The 15,352-nt window shown below is 38.9% G+C and overlaps 2 protein-coding genes across 5 annotated transcripts; both read right to left on the bottom strand.

The window, feature by feature from the left end:
• Window positions 1–396: 396 nt before the first annotated feature.
• On the bottom strand, window positions 397–9,853 carry LOC112566024 (zinc finger protein 142-like). 4 transcript variants are annotated; one of them, XM_025241947.1, is made up of 12 exons: window positions 9,326–9,853; window positions 8,342–8,769; window positions 7,448–7,717; window positions 6,932–7,043; window positions 5,840–6,009; window positions 4,802–5,023; window positions 4,167–4,371; window positions 3,842–3,975; window positions 2,917–3,108; window positions 2,537–2,710; window positions 1,774–2,055; window positions 397–1,595 (listed from the first exon to the last, which is right to left on the bottom strand). In XM_025241947.1, the coding sequence occupies exons 5-12, from the start codon at window positions 5,939–5,941 to the stop codon at window positions 1,215–1,217; spliced, it is 1,692 nt and encodes a 563-aa protein (XP_025097732.1). In that variant the 5' UTR covers window positions 5,942–6,009; window positions 6,932–7,043; window positions 7,448–7,717; window positions 8,342–8,769; window positions 9,326–9,853; the 3' UTR covers window positions 397–1,214. The 4 variants fall into 4 exon arrangements, with proteins under 4 accessions (XP_025097732.1, XP_025097734.1, XP_025097733.1 ...); XM_025241949.1 differs by having other exon boundaries at window positions 1,780–2,055; XM_025241948.1 differs by having other exon boundaries at window positions 1,774–2,052.
• On the bottom strand, window positions 6,680–14,306 carry LOC112566156 (probable GPI-anchored adhesin-like protein PGA55). The gene is made up of 11 exons (XM_025242143.1): window positions 14,249–14,306; window positions 12,936–13,415; window positions 12,326–12,520; window positions 11,210–11,282; window positions 10,159–10,361; window positions 9,604–9,848; window positions 9,326–9,418; window positions 8,342–8,769; window positions 7,528–7,717; window positions 6,932–7,043; window positions 6,680–6,723 (listed from the first exon to the last, which is right to left on the bottom strand). Exons 1-11 carry the CDS (start codon window positions 14,304–14,306, stop codon window positions 6,680–6,682), a joined length of 2,121 nt encoding a protein of 706 aa, XP_025097928.1.
• Between the last annotated feature and the right edge of the window lie 1,046 nt (window positions 14,307–15,352).

Below are 15,352 nucleotides of genomic sequence, written 5' to 3'. Positions count from 1 at the left end.
ATTTGTGTGCTCTTGTTTGTGTTAAATACCCTTAAGTACAATTGTTTTTTGACTGTGATCTTCCCAAACATCCAGCACCTGTCTACTGGTTGACAGGATGGCCCTTCAAGGACTTATCTTACCACTGACAACTACTATCAGACTTGCAAATCTCTGAACTGAACTCATTTTTTTTACTTTTTTATCTTTGTTGGTGGTGGTTTTAATATTGCAAACTAAGTGTTGCTACCATTCAAGTCCTCAGATTAGGATGTTTCACTGTTTCAAACACTTTTGCTTAGTTTGCCACTTGCATGAGATGCTTTGTGTACTGCGAAATATCAGTTTGCCCATCTGAAGCACCTTAGGGCAGACTGCAGTCCTATATTTCATCACTGACAAATCAACCAACACATAAATTGTAAAACATATTTATCAATATCTGCATGGACCAATAAAGTATTGACATCATTCGAGCACATTATATCCATTCAACTGGAAAATGCAGAACAATCCACCTTCAAAGCTAATCTTTTCTGACACAAGATGGCAGTTATCACATTTCCAGCAGACTGCCTAAGAGAGTGAACATGAAGCCTTCATATGGTAGTAATACAGCTCTGCCTTCCCACAATGAATGAAGCTTCAACTTTTAACCAAGAAATTTGCAAATTTCTTTTTTCACCATAAAACCCTCTCCAGCATTAGTAAAATAAAATCACTGGTAACACAAAGACAACAGAGTTAAGGTAAATGGGAAAAGTGGCTAAAATAACCAATGAAAGTCAGGGAAAGGCGCTTGTGAAGCATGATGGGTTCTCTGTGGTGTGTTATACTATCAATAACATGCTGCTTTGAGTGTACATTCATGCACTTCTAGTGATGTCTCTCCACAAAGGCCAAGAGGAAAAAGTGCAAACTGTACTCAGATCTGTAAGTGCTGCACACAAATGAATTCAGTCTTTCCATAAAAATCTATTCCAATGTCCCATCCTTACAGTTTGCACAAAAACATGTGCAGGTACATCACCATCACCCTCAAGTGTTGTGCTTGTTCCTGTGGTTTTGCACTGAACCTGCCACTCAATCAAGAACAGGCCCCAACAACCTCTTTATGGACAGTGCCTGTATGATACTGTATAAAGGTTGCAGGCTTGAGCTTCCTCAACTGTACACAGATGTACCACTCAAGGTCCAGACGTCAACTGTTCTACACTGCAGGGTGATAGTGGAGATCATACTGATGGCAAGATGTTGATAACCTGATGTGTTAGCATGCTTCCAGTAGTGTTCTCCTCCATTGACACCTCTACTTTATACATCTCGCCGTTGATCTCCAGGTAGTCGCCAGTTGTCAGGCTCATCAGCTGTTCAGCAGACAGCTGCAGGCCGTCCGGCGCTTCCTCTGTTAAGGTTGAGATGGTGGAGGGTGGAACTCCTAGCATGGCAGCATCATCTTCAGAGATTGTGGTGGCCTCTGTAACGTCCTCCAGCAACTGGCTTTCCTCAATCTCCACTACCTCCAGAGGTTCAGTCTTGGGCGTAACCAACTGTTCAACCACCCCCAGCGTGGAGGGGTCAATCACCAATGTGTTCTGCTCGTCCGAACCCATCACCTGCACAGAAAAGCCTATGTCAGCTGGAAAAGCTTTTCAAGACCTGGAGAGACAAAGCTTATGTTTGTCAATGTGTATCAAGAAAAGAAAATATTTACAACTACACAATCAGAACATTATGGCTTTTGTGTTACTAGATAACATATACACTCACACCCCACCACCACCACCCACACACCTGCACCTGTTCCTCCACAAGAGTGTCCGTCTCCACGACACGGTGCTGGGCCAATGCCTGAAGGCCTTGTATGGCTTCTGCAGCTTCATGCTGACTTAGCGACTGTGCACTGAGTCCCTCCACCACTTCTGGCCCTGCATCCACAATCAGTGGTCCTTCTACACCAGCTGTTTCTGGATTGGAGACCACCATGGCCAAGTCCTCCATCTTGACAATGGCTGGCAATGAGGCGGCACTATTGCCAGTCTCCAGGCTTCCATCATCACGACTCGAACCTGTCTGCTTTTGCAACAAATCACACACTGCCAAGTCATTTGTAGTGGCATTCTGATTCAAGCATATCTTACTGCAGTCACAATGCATAACAGTCATTTAAACATCATCCTGATTCAAGTATGTGTAACAATCCAGGGACAATGTAACAGCAGATCCTGATTTAAGCAAGTCTGACTAAGTCATAGAATGTAACACTGTCAAAGCCCCACATGTAACAGAGACAATGTGTAACATGGTAAAGTCACACATGTGATAGTGTTGATAATTAAGAATTGTCTACTATGGATTATTTAAGCAAGTCTGATTGCCAGTCATGATGGAATGTTACTAACACTGTACACCAAAGCCTGCCCACTGTTGTAATAGTGTTCAACAGACAATGAATATCAGCCCTGTGTAGCAGTCAGTCAGTATCAACCCTGTGTTGTAAACAGTATCAGCCCTCTGGGGTTAAAGCAGGATGACTAATGTCAGAACAAAAACTCACCTGTGACACTGTGGTGATGACCTCCCCCAGTACCAGGTCACTAACATCATTGGAAGGATTCTGAAGTTGAAGCGTACTGACACTGGTGCTGCTAAATGTGTCATTGGTGACAAAACAGGTCGTTGTACCATCATCTCGCAAGATAATTTCAATATGATGTTTCTTGCGCATATGCTGTAGGCAAAAAATAGTTGTTATATTGTCTCCTATTGTTCTACTCATCATGACTCAAAGTAATGTAAATGCTAAATGCTTGTTGTAAGCAAAATTTAAGCATAAAACAAAAGGCAACTGTCTTAGAAGAATGTCTCTTAAATAAATATTAATAAACCTCAGTACTCAAAAGCAACAGAATGCACAACTTCTGTAAAATGTCTTGCCTGGAATAGGTTGCGTCGTTTGGGATTCATGTAGCGGCAAAGAACACAAGAATAGACATGAGATGGTGGTGATTGGTCAGTCGTATTGTGCTTCCGCATGTGTACCAGCAGATTTTTTTTGCTGGATGTGCGAAAATCACAAACCACACAACTGAAAGTTGAGCCTTGTTCAGCAGGCATGATGTCACGGTGCTGTCAAATGGAGGGGCAAAAAAAAAAAGACTTAAAAACAAGCATGACACAGACCTCTTGAACATGGCAACTGACAACAGATATATTGTACAACTGACGTGTGAATAAAACAAGAAATATGATACTCAAATGCTACTGTGCACTAGGCATTATCAAGATCTCTTGTCTACTATGGCATTCTGCAAGACTCAGCCATGCATGTGGAGCACAGGACTTTTCTGGCAGACATTAGTGCCTATCCAGTATCTCATCTGTCACCATTACTGCCTACCTAGTATCTTATCAGACACTTATTGAGGAATGCAGTTTAAATCTCTGATAAAATTAAGAATTTCAATAATCTGACTCAACAACAAGAGCATAAATGAGTCTGTTTACATCGCATTACTTCGTTATTTCATTAATTTTTTTTATTTGGTTGGATATTACTACTTACTGTCTGATAATTGGATCTGTGACCAGTCTGTCTATATATTACTGTTGTACATGAGTGTATGAGTAGCTGCTTTATTAATTTGTTTTGATATTTTACATATACTAATAAATGTAACTTCTTTATTATATACTGTTTTTGAATGGGCAAGTGATGATTGTGAGGTGACCTTTACTGAAGACCTCCAGTGGTGCATAACTTCCACAAGGATAAACAACTATTGTCATTGTCACAGGTTTGTTTGTGTATGGTTTTATCAAAACCTTTTCTGCACAAGTTTTGTTGCACTCAAAGACTCACCTGCGTGTGAAGGTGCTTATACAGGTTGATAAGCTTCGCAAATTTCATTGTGCAGTGATTGCAAGCAAAGATTTTTTCATCTGATGAGTAATCAGCCTTGTCAAGTGGTCTCTGTCCAGATGTCTCTCCCTCACCTAAAAGAAGAAACTTCTAAGATGCATTGGAATTCCACCTTTTTGCACCAATAAATGTGCTGTTAACATATGAATGTCTTCATGCACATTATCCCAATATGATTAAAATGCAGGTGAATGTTTTATACATATGTATACTATATGATTTAAATGCAGGTGAATGTTTTTATGCATTTATAGAGAAGCCTCACCTCCCACTCTGTGAGTCAGGCCCTCCTTTCGGGGCCGATGTTTCCGGACAATCTCAATGTTGTGTACAGAGCGCATGTGTCTAAGGACATGTTCTTTCTGTGAGCCTCGATAGTCACACATGCCACACTGAAATGGCTTCTCCTTGGTGTGGATAAACATGTGGCGACGCAAACGACTCTCGCAGTCAGTCACAAAACTGCACATCTGTGGCCACATCAGGAAGTATCTATTAAGATCAGTCTATTCATAAAATCTATGTGTATACCAACTGCACTTCTATGGCTACACTAGGCAAAAACTATTTAGATCAATCTATTTATACAATCCATATGTTCATCTGTAAAGCTCCATATCTATGGTCACATTGGGAGACAACTGTTTAGTATATAATTATACAATCCACATGGGCAAAAAATGTAAATCTGTGGCTACATCAGGAGAAATAAATATAGCATAAAGACTGCTAAAAATGACATCTGTTTATTTTATATAAGTAATTTTCAAGATATCAGTGAGGGACGAGGACCTAATCTAGGATAAATCAATTGAGTCAATGCATAATATTTTGCAATATTTTTCCACTGATGATGAGATACTTCCATCCACATCTGAAATGAATTAAGCTATTTCATACCTGACAGAATAACTTTAGTTCTGGACCTTTGGTGTGAAACTTTGCATGCTGTCGCAGGTCACGCTTGCTCATGGCGACAATGCCACACTCCTTGCAGGTGAAGGCAGCAGCTGCCCCAGTTCCATCTCCCTGCGATGCATGTTTACGCTTTAGGTGCACCTTCAGGTCTGGGTTCTCATTAGCACAGATGTAATCGCACAGTGGACACTTGACCTTTTTCTCCTACAAACAAGATGCATGCAGTTGTGACAATGTGTAAGTCTGTGAAATGAGTTTCACACATCATCAAGAGTGAAAATGAAGATTTCATGTGCTTTTCAAGGGTCCTTCTAACTCCCTTTCAAGAAGGCATAAGAGACAATGCATGATTTTGTCAAGAACCAATCACTCTGCTAGTACACAGATACTTTTGTCAAAAATGGGCAAATATCTACTTTCCCAAAGAAATAATCATACACAAGTATCAGGAGGTCTGTCCCAACCAGTATGGACCCTTTTCAAATGAACACACACTGTAGCCAAAAAAAAAATGCTATTTTGAGAAACCGAATTTTTAAAATTAAAGTTGAACTAAATACAGCCACTTACAGTGTTTACATCTTGTACTGGGTATTTAACCAGCATTTCAAGCATACAAAAGTTGTTTTACTATTATTTGTCATCAAAATGTACATTTTTTTGACAAAAATATATCTAAATCATATGCATTATATGTCAAAGTACCAAGTCTGTTGTTATCTCAAATTCAACCACAGCTACCCACAGTTGCTATTTTCTGGAGTTGCTTTTGACCTTAAACATAGATATTACAGTCAGCCAGTTGCATTTGCACAGGTAGAATAATATAAGCATACAATTCACTGCACATGACTTAGTTATATAGGCATGACAATGTAAGTGCACAATTCACATTGCTGTTTTACATCCTTTCCAATAAGCAAAGACAAGTAATTTGAGCCCAAAGTACAGCTATTAAACACAAGCTATCCAATGAATGAGAAGCTCTAACATTCTGCTAAGCCAGCAAAGCAACTGTACCTCATGTCTGTACTTGATGTGTCGCTCAAGGTGGATCTTTTGCCGAAAGTTAAGGCTACAAATGCTACACTTGTAGTTGCGCAGATCTGCATGGATAGCCATATGGCGTTTGAGGTTACTGCTAGTGGCAGCACTGTAATTGCACACACCACACTTGTGAGGTCGGATGCCTGCAAATGTCAAGAGACCAGTATGTTACTTACCGCTCTGTACACAGCAGCTACAGCCATGCTAAAATTACAATAGAAATAGTGTACAAACGCCGTCTTAACAATAGCTAAATACACACATAAAATCCTTGAATGTTTCTATGGATGCAAATGTACACACAACCAGATACCATGGAAAGGGAGTGGGAGAGAAAAAGATCTAATAAACAGCAAAAAGAATGGATGTAAAGAAAGTAATGTGTAGTTAATTATCTCCCCTTGAGTACTCACTCATTGTACTCTACCCACAAGTCTGCTGATGACTCATTTTATTCTTCAGTCACAGATGGGGGACAGTGGCAAAGAGAGAAGGAATCATAATCACATCATTGGGCAAGTAGCAAAGACAATTTACTTAAAAATCGTATTCCTTCTTTAAAATTACCCAATGACAATGAACAGAGGAGAATAGAGAATAGATGGAGAGGCTGAGGCCTGGGAAGCTGTCAGAATGACCCTGGGTCCACTCCTCTGTGTTTGCAAGCCAGTTCTTTCTCTGACACTTCCTGATCAATACCCTTGCAAGGAACCTCAGGGAGTGTTATGCCAGGCTATATAGTCAAAACCAGACTTTCTGCGCATCACCTGATTGCCGTGAGACAGGGTTCTTGGTGTCACATAAAAGCGGTGATCATGCTGTGTACAAAGTCTTTTTACCCTTGGGAATGGCAAAGGCTGCTTTTACAGACAATGCTGTGCTGCGCTCCCAGTCACTAAGTCTCCCAGGGTATCATTCTTTTTTGGGGGTTCTTAGTAAGGGAAGGAACTCATGGGCTGTCAATTTAGTTGCTACTAGAGTTATTCTTAAAGTCATGTCATCAGGTAAAGCTGAAGAAAAAATCAATAGCAAGAGTCTATTTACACGATTTTACAACCAACTCACCAAGATGTTTGCGTTTATGCTTGTAGAAGTTAGCTTTCTTTGTCGTCTTATAGTCACAAGTAACACAGGTAAACACACCTGCCTCATCAACACTGTAGTAAGATGGGTCATCCTAAAATAAAAGTAAGAGATAGGGTTCATTCCAACCATAAGAAAACAAACTGGATTCTTGCTAGCCACACTAAGATACATAATCTAGAGATGACATGATAATACAATACATGAATCTAATGACAATGAACATATGCTTCAGCCATACATTTACAGACAAGAATTTACTGTCAATATATTCATGGACACAGTTTACTCTATGAGACTATCATCATAAACCTAATGTGCCATATCTGTGGCTGGACTAAGTGAGGTTAAAAAAAGCTACACAGTTGTATCAAATCAGAGATTATAATAAAAGTGGTTAGACAGCTAAACAATTGCCTCATATCAGAGATAATAATCAAAGATGCTATTGGCCAAGGCAGAACAGCAGCAGGAAAGGAATATCTGTTAAGAGCCTACCTCCAGCCTGTCACGTGAAGGGATGATGTGCTGTTTGACAGTACTCCCCTCGGGCAGATTTACCACAATGTAGCGCTCACCTCTCTGACCTCTGTCACATCCCCACTACCCCCACTGCTACTCTCCTCCTGCCCATCATCCCTGACAACCACCTCCACAGGCTCCATCTCCTCTTTCTCTTTTTTCAAACTCAGTGGATCATCAGGTCTCGAGTGGCTGCTGATGCTGGGTGGTTGGACACGGATAGTTATGACACTTCCTTCAGCAGGACTATTGGGAAAGAGAAAACTGCTTCAGAAATTTGAGTAAAGAACAAGGTACTCCTCACATACATTCTCACATAGATGCTAATCTAATTGTGTGTATTATGTTTGTCATACATATGTGAGTCTTTGTTCTCATGCTATCAACTCAACCCCAATGACACATTCTAAGACTTAAATTTGTTTTTAAAAAACCCACAATCATAATAATCACTAAAAATGACCTCGTGAAGAGTATCTTCAGCACAGTAACCTGTTCTTAAAAGGGACAGCATTTCTTCTCAATTCGACTCCGTTGACAGAGCTCCTACTTTTCATTTACTAGAAAGATGTAAAACTACAGATCTGCATCTAATCTCCTGAAGAACTAGAAATTACAAGTACTTATTTCTTCTCTTTCGCAATTTTTGTCTTCACTGGAATATGTATTTCAAAGTAACACAACAGAAAATTGATTCAGTTTCTAAATGCAGTTTTGGTTGTTTCTTTTTTTTGCATGATTAACCTTAAGTAAGAAAAAATCAAAATTGTGTTATTCACAGTGTTTCTCTGTCATGATTTAGTTGGAACACTTTAATTATGAAATATAAAGACTCCCCCTACATACACACACTCTCTCTCTTTCCAATACCTTTTTCGATGGTAAGGAGTTTGGGTACCACTGGTAGAAAACTTATTCTGTGAGCTTCCCAATGTTATAATAGAAGATATGCCCTTTCTATCTGTATAGGATGAAGTGGCTAGAGGTGAGCTGTTCTCTCTAGTTACTGAAGCTTTCCCAGTAAATGGTGCATTTGTGAAAGTGGGACCACTTTCATTAACCTTGTCTGTAGATGAGACAGCTTGAACATTAGTAGCTTCATCTTTTTCAGCTGCAGCAGCAATGGTTATTTTTTCCTCCTGCTGTGTGTGCTGATTTTCAGAGGGTGATGATTGACCAGTCATGTCTGAATGTTCTGGAAGAGCAATGTCTGTTTCAACACTACATATGTTGACCACTTCCTCTTGTACCCTTGGTCCTTGATGTGGCTCTGACATGTCAGTTACCTCCACTGATTCCTTCAAAAACACAAACAGCACTGTTACTCAGCTCTGGGTGTTATACACAGTGTTAGGAGATCACCTTTGGTAAGTTTCTCTGGTGGACATTATTTTATGCATCTTATCCTGCTCTGGGTGTTATTTTATGTAAAATACAACACATTGTTAAAAATGCCTGCTATTTTCAAGAATAACATAACACCTCAGTGTGCAGTTAATGCCTGTAATGAAGAATGAAGCAGTACACTGCTGAGTGTGAAGCTGAAAAAATACTAGAATACTCTCCTTCCATTCTTACAAAGCAACATTTTGCCACGTGTCATTGATAATAAAAACCAGCATGTACCTATTGTCTTGCCTTCTCCTTTATCATGTCTGACATTTATCCCATATGCAGTCTATACATGTATTGTGGGACTTCATCCTGTCTACCATTTATCTCACATGTAAACTGTACATGTACTGTGTGAGTGCATCTTTGCCCAAAGCAGATTATGTGTAAAACTTGTAACCTTCACCAATGCCATCTAACAAGGTAGGTTATATTTGCTATATTTTAGTGTAGTTAACTCACCTTTGGTAGATTTCCCTGCTGTTTAACTACACCTGACTGTGCTGCTGAATCTCCAGATAACATAACAATGTGTGTCTGGTTGTCTTCGGATGGCTGTGATACGAGTTGCAGTTCACCACAAGCCGTCTCTGCACCGCATGTTTCCTCAGAGACAACTTGCTGCAACGATGCGCTGGTACTCTCCCCTGAGGCCCCTTTATAAGACTGCATGCCTTGGTCTGTTCTGCAGCTGTGCATTGCGATGAAGGAAGGGGAGGTAGATGTTGCACTGGATTAACAGTCTCTACAGCATCTTCTACCGACTCAACAGCATTTTTATGTAGCTCAGCAATGATAACTGGAATTGTTTTGCTATGATCAACTGTCATGTAAGACATCAACAAATCGTCTTTTTCAGGAACGTTCTTTTCCGTCACAATGATCCGCCCTACACCAGGACTGACCACCTGATCAGACTTTGCACTGCTACTTTGCCTCATCTCCCTGGGTTGGATGGAAATTTTTGCTGCGCCTGGCAAAGAATCTGGTGACAAGTGACTATCTTCTCCAATCTTTTACAACAACCCTTCCAGGTGACACACTGGTAAGTGTCTTATCTTTGACCAAAGGAACATCAGTGGCATCACCAAGAGTTCTAGTTATCAAAATATCTTGGTTTGTTTTCAAGAGAGATATTTGTGCTGGTGACGTCAACTGCACAGAGTGTGAAACATGGTCATCGTCTGTGTTGTTAAGATCACTCGACTGCAACAAAGTTTTACTCTTTTCTGAGCTCCTTGCAAGAAGACTGATGCCCTGAGCTGACTTTTTAGAGACATGAACATACAACAAACCAAGTTTTTGCTCCAAAGTACCCTCTTTTGCTTTAGAAGGGCTTGACAAGGTCTCTGATCTTTCAGAATTTTGCCTCACAGATTTTGAATCGGTCAGTACAGAAGTATCTTGGACAGCTTTGGAGGATACAGCCAGCTTTCTTTTATTCACTGCTTTAACATTTCTTGGTATGGAAAAATCTTCTTCTACCTTTGCCAAAGTGCTGGAAGAAAAACAAGTATCAGACATCTTAAATGTCAAGCTGTGGCTGGCCACCAAATGAATTAGTGTGAGTTTTCTCAGCAAAAGAATGAATGGAGGAAAAATATAGGGTACTCTGCATTTGCAACAACTGTTCCGTCCTGAAAAAAAACCTGGAGGTCTAACTTAATAAGAAAAGAAGCCAAATAATTGCTGATAAAGAAATCAGCATATCTGTCACTAGGTACATCATAGAGATTAGTTATTCTGCCTAGATGTCACTGAGGTATGTCATGGTGATAACCAATTCTGCTTAAATGTTACTGGATATGTTATGGTGACAACTCTTGCTGCTCACCACTAATTACACCTTTTCCTATTGGCTAATCCCAAGAAACTGCTTGAAGCATGTCCACTCAAACCAAAGGTGAAGGTGAGGTGGACATGTCCAATAACAGATCTAACACTAATACAATTCTAGCGTTAATATATGCATCAAACGAATTCTAGAATAAAATATTTACTTTCGTTTCTACATAAATTTTTTTTAAACTTATTACAATTTTAAAATGATTTTTTTTTTAAATAGACACGATTCAATGGACACAGGAGGCATATTGCCTCAAAGAAAGTGCAAGTGAACATGGGCAGGTTAGCTAGCTCAAACCAACACTGGAACTTAATGGAATATATGATGGGAATAAACACCACAAAAAAATAATTTTTAAATAGTTTCTACAAAAATATAAATAATAATAATATGTGGTACAACTACATTTCTGACTAGCAGACTTACAGAGCACATGCTTGTACATGTATAAACGTGCACATACACACATTTAAAAGCATGTATAATTACTTTCTGCTTACCCTCTTTCAGGTTTACAAGTTACACTATCACCTCCTTGTACCTTGTACTTAAGTTTACCAAGTTTCTTATCATCTGAAAAACAAAAACCAAAGTCATATACTATTACTGATAAAGTGATCAGTTATATCCTTTACATGAGATATCAGATTCTTGACATTTACCTAAATCAGGTTTTTCAAACATGCTGCCTGCCGGCATCCTCAGTTTAACATGCCTGATCTAGATGGTTCATTTATAGGACTAACAAAGAAGTTTACCTTTTGGGGCAGCAATATACAAGCAAAGCATCCTCCAACTCTTGGGAATGTAAATACTGACTTACATCATTCTATGATCTTAGACACTCAAGAAATGTAACCTGAATATATAAATCTAAACACTATTTAATAACAGTTATTGCAAGATTCATAGGTTAAAGGTTTTATTATCTGCCCTCAGAAATCTGGTTTTGACACTGTGTCTGGTCAGTCGCAGGCTCAACAGCTTAACAACTGGAGCCAACAAACAGATGTCAGACACTTCAATTTTGCGCAGTGTTTAGTCATCACAGAGCAGCAGGTGGTACAATCCTCACAAAACTAAGGCTGCGAAGCAGGCAATGAAAGATACCCACACACTAATTGGCACATATCAATAGAGACATCTAATAAAAGCAACATAGATATTCAACATACTAATATTTGAACAGACACCAGAAAGACATCAACACAGACATTGACATAAAAGACAACCGATCATAACAAACAGGTCATGACATGAGACTAGCCATGTCACTTTTTACTGATATACTGTAAGCAGTAACAATAGCAATCTATTTTTAATATATTTATTAAAATTTAAATTGTATAAAGTCACCATTTCTATCATACTCAGGGGACATTATTTGAATAACAAACATTCCCATTTCTTTCTCAATAAAATATTAAAAACAGGATAAGATTTAAAAAAAAAAAAAGGTAAACCAATTATCCATTCCATAATTTAAAAACAAATCATCTGTCATCTATTGTGCTGAAAACAAGATCAGAAATACAACCCTAAAAAGATAATTATTTGCCAACAGATCTTGCCTTCTCTAGCTACTGCCCACAAACAGAAAGTAACACAAAGCATACCTGGCATATCCTCTTTTATCTTCCTGCGACCAAAGTCTACCTCCATATCCTGGAAGCGTCGGTTGGGCACAACACCTCGTCCACTGCGACGTGGAGTAAATGCATCCTTACACATGTTTACTTCTGTATGGACAGGCTCAGCCTGATCAGGTGAGTGAGACTTGACTGCTGGAATATTTTGATTCCTAAAGACAGCTGTCAGCAGACAAAATTTCTTGTAAAATGGTTTTGACCTGATGTCAACAGATGGGATCATATAGAGAGCATCACAGAACAATAAAAATTTTCTGCCTCACTGCAGGGTAAAAACTGTGTTATCTCTGCAATATACTATTTGCCCTCAGAGACATGGGCTTGACAATGAGTCTGCAACTCATTGGCCCAACAGCTCAAGTGATGTTGGAACCGACAACTAGAAATCAGACACTTAAATTTTGCATAGTGTTTAGTCATTACAGAGCAACAGGTGCCAAATACTCCATCAATCAGAAATGCTAAATACCAGAAGTGAAGAAGAAACAAATGGCAGAGGCCAGCTGAGAAATCCAACATTTGTTCTGTACAATGGTTAAATGAACTGCTTATGAAAAAATACTACTGCTGTGCTCACCTGAGTTTTGAGGCACCAAACCATCGCTGACCAATGCTTTTTGAAGTCTGTCATCCTGTTTTTCGCTGACTTCCAGATTTAACTGCTTTAATTCAGTACCTTTTTCTAAAGGCCCTTCATGCTGTATTACAGTGATTGCACATGTATTTTTGCTATTACAAGATTTGTCCATCAGCTTGGGCTGTTTTGATGCAGTTTCATCTTTTCCACCAACTTCTGGACTCTGACCAGCCAAATTTTTGCGTGGCCTCCCCCTCTTTCTTGTAGTGGCTGATCCTCCAGGTGTGACGGTTGCAGTGTCTATGCCAATACCCACTTTTATGGCAGCCGTCTTCACCTCAGCTGTTTGTAAGATGCAAGGGGCAGTTTCTGTGCTATTAGCGCTTCTCACAGATGTGTCATTAGAGCTTGATGCACCAGCCATACTTCTTTTTTCTTCCTCAAAAATAACCTTGCTCTTGCCTGCATGTTGACTGCTACCTGCAAGCACAAATCTTCATGATACTTGATAGTAGGCCTTTTGTAAAGCTACTAGTTTTAATTGCCATTTCTTTTTCTGGTCTACGTAGTCAAAATATTCTGCACTGGTACTCTATCTTGTCTCTGCTGGCGTAAATTAAAACACTATTAGCTGAAAATCATCGTATGGCCTCCCTGTAGCCAATTCAACAGATATCAAGTACATGTCTGATGACTTCAGGATGACTTGTCTTGGGATTACTAAATTTCATTTGTAAAATATAGTGAAGAGATGTGCTATTCTGCTTCTAATTGCTTCGGTCTTTGCCTATGTAACTGGTAGCGCAGGATTTTTTTTTTAAAGGTATCCCTATGCAGTCAATTCCAGAACATATGGCTGGTCACTATAAAAATTTAATTACAGGCAGTCCTCAGGTTACGTCAGCCCCGCGTTACGATGTTTCGTGGTTACGACACATCTCCCATTTACTGTATAAAGCCTTGTTTTGACTTACGTGGTTTTGCGTCGTAAACATTGTAATGCGAACTTTGTGTTTCATTTTATTATTAAACATATTTTATGTGTGTTTTTCATATTTACTGTGTTAGGATAGGGTAAGTGCTTACAGTATGTTATTTACGTGCAGTATGTAAACTATGTACGTATGTTCAAACTTACAGCGAAATTTGGTTGATGACGCAACATGGGAAAGGAACAACGTAAGTCGAGGACTGCCTATATATATATAGTGACTAACAATGACTACTGATGTCACTGGACTGATGATCTAATCAAAATTATTTTTCTAAAGCTTTCTGAATTTAAAAAAGTAATCTAGATGGACTAATAGTACCTTTCACACCAGTGACACCATGGGCACTTGTTTGCTTTGCTTTTTGTCCTTGTGGCATGACCTAGCGAATGGAATAAACATCTCTGCAAGTGAATATGAATTAAAGTAAAAACACTAATAATAATAAAAAATGCAAAATTGTAAAGTGCATACTCACACTCCTAAGGAGCATGCTCTTAGCGCTTAAAAACGAAAACGAAACATGCACAGCATACAAGGGATAGGAAAACAAATAGCATATGAACTATGAAAGAATAAACAACCTACTAAACAGAATAAAATCAAACATGGAAAACACAAAGAGGAGCCAAATAACAAGAACAAGAGCTAAGAGTAACATATTGCAAAATGGTGTGATAAAGGACTAGAATTTTGGGAAATGTTAGGAGCAATAACACTACAAATATTTAACAAAATGCTCTGGGTAACAGACGAATATCTTACTAATTTTGGTTAATATCAAATAAATTAATGATAACTTTCTGCTGCACTGAGGGCTTAGCAGATAAATTCAAAAGCTTAATAAGTATTTCACAGGACATAAATTGTCAAGAGAAAACTTTAACTCTCAACCAAATTAGCCTGCAACACACAACATGTCTACTACTAAGACACCTAATCAAACTCTAAATAGATTTCACAAGGCCCCATTCACTATAATTACTAAAAAGTACTAACAATGGAGGATGAAAAACGTTCCACTTACTCGATGATCACTTAGATTGAAAGGTTACTGAAGGTAAATTATGCAAAAAACAGAAATAACTGAAGCATTTATCTTATAAATATGCAACACTTATACAGGTTATTGCTAAATAGAAAATGCACTAACTCATTTGCAGTACTGTTAACGATTATCTTGAGACCATTTAATGATGTCGAGCTGTAAACAATGGTTGATACATGTAGTGCAATTGACAGGGTCCGCCATTTGCAATGCCGAACAGCGCGTTTCTGCTGAAAATCTTCACTAGCACTCCTCTCAATGAGTGAAGCTCCTTCCATATTTCTCATACTCTAATAACGAAGCAATGAAAGTCAGCTAAAATCGAAACGAGAAGTGTCGGAGGAACACCTCGAGATTGAAGAGTTCGAGAATCTCCT

The sequence above is a fragment of the Pomacea canaliculata genome, linkage group LG6 (genome assembly GCF_003073045.1).
Source record: "Pomacea canaliculata isolate SZHN2017 linkage group LG6, ASM307304v1, whole genome shotgun sequence".
NCBI classification, from domain to species: Eukaryota; Metazoa; Mollusca; class Gastropoda; order Architaenioglossa; family Ampullariidae; genus Pomacea; species Pomacea canaliculata.
The sequence above is the reverse complement of the archived record's forward strand: the minus strand, read 5'-3'. Positions and strand labels throughout refer to the sequence as shown.

Coding starts and splice junctions, on each gene's coding strand:
- LOC112566024 (XM_025241947.1), bottom strand. CDS start 5,941: ATGGCTATCCATGCAGATCTGCGCAACTACAAGTGTAGCATTTGTAGC. Junction 5,024..5,839: donor ACATCAAGTACAGACATGAG/GTACAGTTGCTT, acceptor TCTTGTTTGTAG/GAGAAAAAGGTCAAGTGTCC. Junction 1,596..1,773: donor TTGTGGAGGAACAGGTGCAG/GTGTGTGGGTGG, acceptor TTTTCTGTGCAG/GTGATGGGTTCGGACGAGCA.
- LOC112566156 (XM_025242143.1), bottom strand. CDS start 14,306: ATGCCACAAGGACAAAAAGCAAAGCAAACAAGTGCCCATGGTGTCACT. Junction 9,419..9,603: donor TAGAAGATGCTGTAGAGACT/GTTAATCCAGTG, acceptor CTCGTATCACAG/CCATCCGAAGACAACCAGAC. Junction 8,770..9,325: donor AGCAGGGAAATCTACCAAAG/GTGAGTTAACTA, acceptor GTGTTTTTGAAG/GAATCAGTGGAGGTAACTGA.